This window comes from Etheostoma spectabile, chromosome 9 (genome assembly GCF_008692095.1).
Source record: "Etheostoma spectabile isolate EspeVRDwgs_2016 chromosome 9, UIUC_Espe_1.0, whole genome shotgun sequence".
In the NCBI taxonomy this organism is placed as follows: domain Eukaryota; kingdom Metazoa; phylum Chordata; class Actinopteri; order Perciformes; family Percidae; genus Etheostoma; species Etheostoma spectabile.
In genome coordinates this window covers 22,355,161-22,365,185 of record NC_045741.1, presented here as the reverse complement: position 1 = coordinate 22,365,185, position 10,025 = coordinate 22,355,161, and the positions used below count along the sequence as shown (strand labels likewise).

The 10,025-nt window shown below is 39.6% G+C and overlaps 1 protein-coding gene and 1 long non-coding RNA gene across 3 annotated transcripts in view; one reads left to right on the top strand and one right to left on the bottom strand.

The window, feature by feature from the left end:
• faf1 (Fas (TNFRSF6) associated factor 1) overlaps positions 1–10,025 on the bottom strand; it is a 64,440-nt gene that overhangs the window by 6,668 nt on the left and 47,747 nt on the right. For both annotated transcript variants that reach the window (XR_004333306.1, XM_032524788.1), the window contains exons 16-18: positions 7,048–7,128; positions 6,465–6,542; positions 2,448–2,660 (exon numbers count right to left, since the gene is read on the bottom strand). Coding sequence is in view for 1 of the 2 variants with exons in the window: in XM_032524788.1 (XP_032380679.1) it covers positions 2,448–2,660; positions 6,465–6,542; positions 7,048–7,128 (372 nt within the window). In the remaining variant the exon portion in view is untranslated. The remainder of the gene's footprint in view (positions 1–2,447; positions 2,661–6,464; positions 6,543–7,047; positions 7,129–10,025) is intronic.
• Positions 1–10,025, top strand: part of LOC116694900 (uncharacterized) — a 23,205-nt gene that overhangs the window by 3,643 nt on the left and 9,537 nt on the right. Inside the window, exons 2-3 of the long non-coding RNA XR_004333308.1 lie at positions 2,275–2,280; positions 3,150–3,153. This is a non-coding gene — a long non-coding RNA (uncharacterized LOC116694900). The remainder of the gene's footprint in view (positions 1–2,274; positions 2,281–3,149; positions 3,154–10,025) is intronic.

Sequence of the window (10,025 nt, the reverse complement as noted above, 5' to 3'; positions counted from 1 at the left end):
AAGAGAAGGTGAATTAGAGTACAGTATCACAGTGAGAAAACTAATACGCTGGTTTGACAGTGTTTGGGTGTCTATAAGCAGCCAGGCAGGAAGAGCCAACTGACGATTATTATACTGGTAGTCTAAACATGTTCACCGCGAGCTGAAGGAAGAAGACCTCAGGCCTTTCAACAGTGGTTTGTGCTCAACAAGTATCAAAGAAAAACGAGGAAATTCCTGAACGGAAAGCTGAAAAATGAAACACTAAAAGTCTCCCCCTCCTTCCTCAAACTCGCTGTCAGTCGTAGAAACGGAAAGGGTTAGTTCCCTGAGCACGGCTAAGCCTAGTACAAATGATGCCAGTGTAAGGCCTGCTGTAGTGCTGAAGAGATAAGCCACTGATACCAAATGTTGGGAAAGAGACTGAGTCCAAAAAGCAGAGACTAATAGACACTTATCGGCAAAAAAAAAAAAAAAAACATGAATCAAAGACGTTATCTGGCTGTGATGTTTTATTAAGTTGATTTACAAATGGGAATAAACCTGTGTTACCAGACTTACCAATTCACAATATATGGCCCTTTTCCTGGTCAATAATGTAGTAATCTTAGTTTTAAAATATTCAACAAAACTTGAGTAGATCCACTAATTTTTGTTACAGCTGAATGTATGGAAATTAAATTTAAAAAAAGGCTGACGAGGAGGGAAATAGCAAAAGAAAGAGTGACACTGCACAAAGCTGATGAAAACTAGAAAAGGGAAAGAAGGTTTCAATTGTTGTGCAGTATTACAAATGCAATAGTGGTCTATCCTCTATCCTCTGATCCTGGCAGAGCAACAGTGAGAGCGTCTGGACGGGATGGAGGCTTTCTACGCTCTCTCTCATTTAATTACAACACAGAGCTGCAGGATTAGACAGGGGCCTGTGTTCACAGCCTCATACTGGCACTACCACTGAGCTGCTTCTCTTCTCTCTTTTCCCAAATCTCTTGCCTTTCTGTTATCTGGAATTATCTCCCATCTTCTTCTTTTTAATATCTTCTCCACTTGTTTTCTCTATCCTTTTCTCTTCAGACTGTTTCTCTGATTAAATCTTTTCTTTGTTTAAGCTTTTGTCTTTTCTGTTCTCTTTTTTGACTTGTTCTGCAGTCACCATCCTCTCCTCGCTTCTCTACCCCTTTAATCCTCCCATCCTGTTTTTGCAGGAATTTCATCTGCGATGCAGACACATCTTTATCTCTGTCTCAAACACATGTTTACTCTTGATTATAAAGAGACAACTGTGAATCCTTTAAGTGACAAAGTTGTGAGTGGGGCATGTGTTTGCTTGAAAATATTTGTGCATTTGTTGAAGTGTGTGATTGTGACGAAATGAAGAGTGTGAGCTACGCGTTAATGTGTGTGTAGTTTGAGGTGTTTGTGCCTTGGCGGTCTCTACGACTACGATGGCACACTGCCTGGGCAAGCCACACACACACACACACACACACACACACACACACACACACAACACACACACACACACACACACACACACACACACACACACACACACACACACACACACACACACACACACACACACAACCACACCACACACACCACCACCCACACACACACACACACACCCACAACACACTCTATACAACCACCCACACCACCAATCCACATCACCTCTTCTTGATTAATGGAAATCCCATTTTTGTTTCCAGCAGCTTGGCTAATTAAACTGGTAGTTGAAACAGAGCTCATTAGCTCTCTACCACAGAGTGCGGCAACCAGGCGCTCTAATGACTGGTTGTAGATAGCTGCTGGGTGTCAGCAGAAGAGCCATAGAGAATACTACTGTTAATGCTGACAACTGTATCCTAACACAGTCATAGTGTACTGTATTCACAATAGAGTGATGATACTAATTAATATGCACTGAATAATACCTGTGCGCAGGTGGATGGATAAACAGTTGGCTTAACTTGCTCCATCACAGGTCTGTGTAAACAAAAGCAGCGACACATCAGTGCTGCTGCAGCACACAAACAATCAAAACCATGGTGATAAAAAGCAAGAGGAAACTAAACCATCAATCAGCCACAGCCAACAGATTGTCTTAACTCTTGCTCCTGCTGCTCTACACTCACCGCCGTTGCCTGAGGTTAAACCCAGGCCCCAACAGAAAAAAAGCCAATTACAGCTGTGGATCTCTCCAGCAGAGGTTAGCTGTGGCCGAGAACACTTCATAACCTGCTGCTACTCTTCTGCAGTAAGGATGAATTTAGCACTTGTTTATGTCGGCAGAGAACTGTTATTAAGACGGCAATTGGATAACAGGAGGATTCAACTCCCTTCACCTCCCGAAATAAGACATCTTTCATTTCCCTCTCCACTTGTGATTTGAACAGCTTACTTGTGTTGGTCTTTCAAAGTCCATTCACTGGTTTCCAAGTAAGAAAGAAAGGTATACCACTCACATTTCTACGAGGGAAGGTGGTGAGGAGCTTGAACTCTTCAAAGGGGTATCCTTTGGAGGCCACGAAGTCGAAGAGGACCTGAAGCTTACAGCTGACATGGAAACGCCTTTCCAGAAACTCGCCGCTTGGTGTGCGGATTCGCAGTTTGCTGATTTGCTCTCCTGAATCCTCGGGTTCTGGTGGTAGGGCCTGCTCCAATGACAAGCGGATTGCCTGAAGGGGTGGAGAAAATCCAGTGTTTAGGTCAGTACAGCACATTGACAACTGCCAACCTCATAATCAGTAGAGCAGAGGTATTCAACAGGGGGTTCATGACCCCAGGAAGTACTCAGACTTAGTGTAGGGGGGCCTCCAAAGTATGTTAAAAAAAAAAAGATAATTTGAAAGTTTCTTTTTTTAAGTCTGAAAAGATACATTAAAAGGAATTTTACATTTTAAGAGCAACAATAAATTGGCATATTTGTGAAAAACAAACAAACATATAATGTACACATTGAAGATAAGCTTACTATCGGTAAGGTAGCGACTATGGTGGCCATATGGTTAAGCTTAAGGAGTCACCGCCATTAGTTTTTTATCCATCCGGCCCAGTTTAATGCAACTTAATTTTATACAGTACATGTAGTAAGGGATCCCTACTCTGTCTTGCTTTCAGCTAAGGGGTCCTTGGCCTAAAAAACGCTGAAGATCCCTGGACTAGAGAAAAGTCTTCTATAGGCCTTATTGTTTAAAAGTAGACTTCATAGTTTGTAAAGGACAGACGTAACATAGGAATCATGAATTCTGTGAACACGCTGCTCAAGTGTAGGTGAAGAAAATGCAAATACAAGCTGAGGACTCCAACTTTTAGAAATATGACAATATGACAATTATTAAATATATTTCCTCTCTTCACAAATGATGCATATTATATTCCATTAATACTAAAACATGAAAATGAATCAAAGAAATTAAAGGCCTAACATAAAGGATGAACATTTTTCCTAGATAACATTAGTGATTCGCTGTGTTAAGTGAACGCAGAGATGTTAACATACAGGTGCTGGTGGGATGCAGCTGTCAATACTGGTGCTGCAATTCTTTTTTCAAGCTTATTAGCATTACAAAGTCTCTTTATATTTCTTTCTTTTTACAGTTTGTTGACAGCAGAGTCAGCCTAAGTAATATTGTGACACAGAGCAAAAATTATTATTAGATTAATACTAAAATGATTAAATTAGTGGATCATTTATAAATAGAGGCTAAGTGTTATTGATTACATCTTCTAATTTAGTTTGTTTATTTGTATGCACATTTAAAATGCCATGGTAAAATACAACTAACTGAATAAGTGCAGGAGAGGAAGAAAAACTTAAACAAAGTGCTTTGGAATACAAGAAACAATCTGAGATTCATTAAAGTTTAACAATAAAATCAATTGCCCTGGCTGTCGGTTTATAGTGAAATTTAAACCAGAGATAACAGTAACACTGGCAGTGATGAAGACGACGACACATTACCCAAACAAGTAAGAAAGACAAGCCAAGAAGTTGCTCACAGAGTCTGATTGCCTCACATTAATTAAAGGCTCTTCTTGTCCTGAGAATCTTATTGAATTAGTTGCCCTGTGTCTCGCCCTGTTCCCTGTAGCAGTGAAGGTTGCCAAATAGAATTTCAGTATGTTGAAAACAGCCAAGTGTTTTCCTGTTGCTTCATGCTTTTTTACTGTTGCTCAGTCTGTTTGGGAAATCTGAGATTGTGCCTATTAAATATCTCAGTGTGTACCACAGATAGTTTAAAGCTTATCTTAAAGACACATTTGGTAATACTGTCTACACCAGAGTGAGAGTGTCTTATAGTCAAGACAACCAGCAAATTGTCATCTTCCACAGTAAAGGTAATCAGGTCTCCTGTTAATGGGCTGCTCTTCCAAAAAACGCGCTTCAGCCGCTCCCTGGAGCCTTCCTCTTTTTACTGCTCCTGCCCCTCCTTCCCCCGGCTTGTTGTTCCTGTTTGGCCAGCCGGGGAGCATATGCTGTGACAACACGCCCCGGCTTTATTTACACACCATAATGCAATTATATTTCATAAGAGTGTACAACAGTAGCTCATTAGCAGCTTCTGGTGTTGGGTGGGCAGGGTAGCGCGCGTGCCGCTCCACCATCAGCTCCCACAGGTATAAGAGCTGATGCTGACTGAGTTAAAGGGGCCCGCGGGGAAAAACGTACACTCAAATACACAAATAAAAGACAGGAGTGTGTGTGGTGGTGGACCTACAAATGCAGACAGATAGTGAACCACAGACACAAGCATAAACACCGCCACTCGTAAGAGGTAGCGTCCCTAAAGAAACCACAGGACACACGTCTGGTCGGGCCTCGGGACAAAGCTGCTCCACACAAATAATCAGAAGCATCTATCCATCCATTTATCTGCCTCTACAGCCCACTCGGCTAACCACAAAAAGCAAACAGATGACGGGTGGGGGAGGGAGAGGGGCACCTGACAGCCACACAACTGTATGCTAAGACCCCTGAAGGAGGCAAATAGTAATGTTAATCTACACACATAGCCCCCCCCCCCTTCAATTCACCAGCTCCTACTTTGCACAAAGGCACAAAATAAGATAAAGCATTCTTCTGTTATATTTTATTCTGTCATATACACTATGTTACTACCTCAGAAGACTCAAATGAATACTTGAATAGAAATAATATTTATTAAATATTGATTTCTCCCACTTTATTAAATATCTATTGTAGAAAATGTAATGTCCAATTCAAGTTTCTAGTGATTTTTTTTTTTTATATACATTTGTATTCTTTTTCCATCCAAAAACGTATCAAGAATGAAATTAATAAGTAGAATAACTGATAACTTTTTTAATACCAATTCCCAATAGACTTTCTGTGTTTGTCTTTCATTGTCATTGCGGACCTAAGCTCATCAGAACTAGAAGTACACACAACAAAAATCAGTATTGTGTTGTGATAAAACAAAAGGGCACCCATATCCCATTTTAGATTCAGTTAGGTCCTGCTTAACAGTTTAAGAAACTTAAGTTGCTATTGTCCAGGTCCAGCTGCTGTTGCTGGCTCTCATATTTATGAATATCTAGACTGTTGCACAAGCACAACACTAGAATGTTAGCATAGGAGACACCATGGAAACCCCTGAGCTTGGGCAGAGACAATTTATAGTAGGAGATACAAGGCCAAAGTGGCTGTTGTTTAAAATACACAAGTGTGCACAAACAGTTTGATTAGTGAACTAGAGTGATATAATTAAGAAGGCCCAACCCGGGGCTCTTTTGTTGTTGTCTATTTAACTTAAGTGACAAATCACCTGAGCGAACAGGGTCACCCAATACCTCTCAGTGCCCTGAGGCTCTCTGCTGTTGAGTAAACAACAATCAGCAGGACTACACTGTATTACTATAGACTGTATTACAACATTGGTGCCATTCTCAGACAATTATTGTTTTTCCTACATGCGTGACAGTGTACGTGTCTGCCTGTGTGTTTGTGTTCCCCCTCTTCTCATACCATAATTGTTTTCAAGTGAATGTGTGTTTGCTTAGGTTGTGTGTGTGTTTGTACTCAATCCCGTGTACATGAATTGCCTTGTCTTTTGTCCACTTGGGTTTCAATATAAGGTTGTGTGCTATACCAATGTAAAGCAGTCAAATAGAACAATACCTGTGTGCATGTAAGGTGACATTAACAGGGGCATGCCTCACTGTAATTAGGATATTTAATTCTTCGGAAATGGCTGTATGCCTGTTCACCCACACTACACACGCTACACACGCTTCACTGACTGGCAGGCTTAACCAAGACCACAATCTAATTGACTCATTATTGTGAAGTGAGAGCAAGACTGATAAAAAACGACAGCAGAATGGCACAATCACTGTGCACCGCAATCAGTGTGCGCCGGCAAATCATATTACTGTTCAGCCCTGCTCTGATGAAGTTAGAATATTAATTTAGGTAATTTGCATAATGAGTATCGTATGTGTACGGCTGTTTTTCTCACCTCCTTCTCCTCCTCCTGCTCCTTTCTCATTCGTTCCAGGCGAACCTGCTCAGCCTCTTCTCGCTCTTGGGCTTCTCTCTGAAAAACAAAGAAACAAAATGCTTAATACCGTTGCTGTGTTTCCCACTGGTTGTCAAGTTTCCTTTAAACAATTGTTGCTGATATTTAATTAAAAAAACTATATAAATTAGTTTTTAGACTCTCAAGTGTCTATATCTAATGACATGACACAATATCTGAAAAAAGTAGGAAATCCTCATTTCAAAAGCTTACGTCATTTTCAAAGACGGAAATCAGAATCATCGATTATCAAAATACTTGCCGAACAAGTTTCATCAATTGACTAATTAATAAATTGAGTAATTTTTTCAGCCCTAGGTTATTGTATTTCATTAATGTCTTTCGAGCATTAAACTTGACAGTAGCTGTTTTATTAGCTGCACAAATTACGTAAAATTGTACAATAAAAAATGAGTTAAAATCATAGCAGTGGTTAAACCTGTACATGTATTGTCTAGTATACCACAACTTACTCAGATCCCAGTGTGTAGAGTAGACAATTTGTTTTTTAATTCTTAAATACCTTTTTACGGTCAGCCTCTAAAGACACACGGTAGGCCTCGTCTTGTTCTCTTTTCACCGTCTCTCTTGCCTCACGCTCGTCCTGGGCAGAGAGAGGGAGAGAGAAAGTGGGGCCCAATAACTAACAACATAATAAAAGGACACACAAGGACAAAACATTTAAGCGGAGATGCGGGGTGTGGGAGCCAGAAAGAACCAAGCAAAAGAATATGCAGCATGTCAAGTGTGGTTAGGTACAAACACCAGGTATGAAAGAGTAGCACCAGAGGGGATTCATTGTGACCAGGCTGTCATTTACCAGACCCAGAGTCTCTTTTATGTTTCTTCATCTCGGTTTCATCGTCCCTTTCTCTTTCATTCACTCTGCCTCTTTCTTCCTGTTTGTACAGAGGGAAGGGGACTAACGGCCCTTCTCTTTCTACCTGCTGTGGCTAGAAAGTGTTTTATAAAGACCGGGCCTAAATACGAGTGTCCATTGTGTTAACATTGCACGGCCATTGGTTTTCTATTTTCTGAAGGCCCACGCTGTGTTCCAAGCCGGATATGGCAAAGTAAGCTTATTGTGATGATCAGAGGGCTACTGTGCAGCTAGGCAGTGGCTAAGCAAAAGGACAGTGTGTATTGTTGTATTCAGTCAGAAAATGCAAAGGATACATTTGTGCTTTTGGCTTGCATAAAAGATGAACATTGAAAGGAAACTGTAAAAGAATGGTAGAGAGGGACAAAAGCATCAAAAGTGGCCACTTTCATAATACTGGCCCCGAGTCACGCAAACAAGTCACACAGCAGTTCATGTTTGATACTCATTTTGTAATGATCAATTGTAATGTGTTTTCAAATGCACCATCTGCATTGAATGACCTAATGTGCACAAGAGGCATAATGTGAAACGTTAATCTACCGTGTAAATGCAAACACAATGTGATTTAAAAAGACCTTATCTTTGGACGGAAAAAACAAACAGATTTGCCACATCTATATCTTGGCTACTTATCAAGTTGGCTAGCCATGTGCTGTCTTATAGTGTTGCTAATAAACTCCTATTTTAGCGGTCAGAAGTCAGAAACGCAAGCTGTCACACATTTAATGTTTGCTCACAAACAAATAAGTGTTGCAAAAAACAGTTTTTAATTCAAACCAAGTGGTTTGGAGCTACTTCAATTGGGCCATATTGTATATCTAATTATTTGTTGTTAGATAGTAATGTGGCTCACTGTCACTTCACAGCATAAAGGTCCAGAGTTAAATCTCGGCTCTTTCTGTGGACCCTACTCCTCTGATGTTGGGTTATTTTTTCCTCTGGATGCTTCAGTTTCGACAAATACAAAAACATATGCATGTTTGTTTCTCTTGAACATTAGTTCATTTTGGCTGATGACCTGAACTGAAAATAGCCTGTAATGCAGACAAATCCAGACAAATGCAGACCATAGAACCTGCAGTGAGTCAGTCTGTTACAAACTACTAAGCTAAAACACAGACAACCATAGGAATGGCTAGCGAGTCAGTAAGATTGGTTGAAGCCACAATGTGGCTGTCCAGCTGCACCATTTCCAGACAGACACAAAAGTCACTGTCAAAGTGGAATGTCTGGATATGGTGGATGTCTGTGTTTGTGTCTGAGTTTGTCTTTTGAAAGGTAAGGTGAAAAAAAGTAGAAAAACAGAAAAAGAAGAAGAAATAGGGAAGGGAGCTAGGGAGAGTGGGAAGTACACAAACACCTCAGAGCTGCTACAGTGAAGATGGGATTAGTCCAGAGTCAAGGCTGACTTTACCTTGGAGATGGGATAGGTTCTGTCAGATACAGGATTTTAATAAATCCTGTGGTTATCGGTACTAATCATGAATAATCACACAAACATTATGCTTCCATCATCACATATACTCTCTACGCTGTCTTTTGTTTTTTACATTTTCACAAGCTATTTCCTTCTGGCAGGCCACACCTTGGTAGTTATCACAATTTAATATCTTTCAGAACAGCTTTACTAAACTACTGTGCCATGGTTAATCAGATTTCCTATTTCTTGACAGATCTTAAGCCAGCTGTTGATTGAAGTTGTTGATTGAAGCCAGCAATGATTAGATAAGTGATGATAAAGCAGTAATAAAATACAGTACAATTATTTTCTGCAGATGTCATAAGAAAAAGACAAAATCAAATCAGCTTTAAAGAAAAGAAACACGCACAATTATTTTTTTAAACAAAATTATTTTAAGATGACATAAGATGCATGAAAGCAACTTTATTAAAACTACGAAGTGTAGTTTCAATATTTAACAATATTACTTAATAAATGTAGGTAGTGACCCAAGTCAGTCTTCCAGTGTGAATAGGGCGTTGTATTGCATGTCAAGACTTTGTTGGTAGCAGGCAAAATGTGTTTGTATCTCAGAGTATCGGCTGGCATAGAAAGCCTGCTCAAATTCTTGTTTACTCATTCTGTGATCAGCCAGGTTCTCATTTAAATGTAAGTTTTAGACTGTTTAATTTTGAAAGTTCTTGTACAGCAGCTTGTGTTTAGACAACATTTAATGTTTGAGAACTTATATGTTAACTGAAAAACTGGGTTTTGCAGGAAAAAAACATAATAATAATAATAATAATAATAATAATTATTATTATTATTATTGTCATTATTATTATTATTAATAAAATAAGGTACTGAGAGAAATATTCTTTTTGGTATCTATACTCGGCTACACATTGGTAACAATATTAAAAAATTAAATGATAACCATCCTTAAGTGTGAACCAACAGTACACTTCATGAATCACAGTCTGATCTGACACACGTAAGTACTCTGAATACCTCCTGTCGCTTCTTGTCATTGATGATTATTTGAAGTGTGACAAATCCAAAATGAAGCCAGATAATTGTAGCGATAATAAAAACACAAAGGGAAAGCTGTCACTCAATACTCCATAACTCATTTGAGGAAGTCTAACCCTCAGGGTGTTTTTGTGTGTGTGTGTGT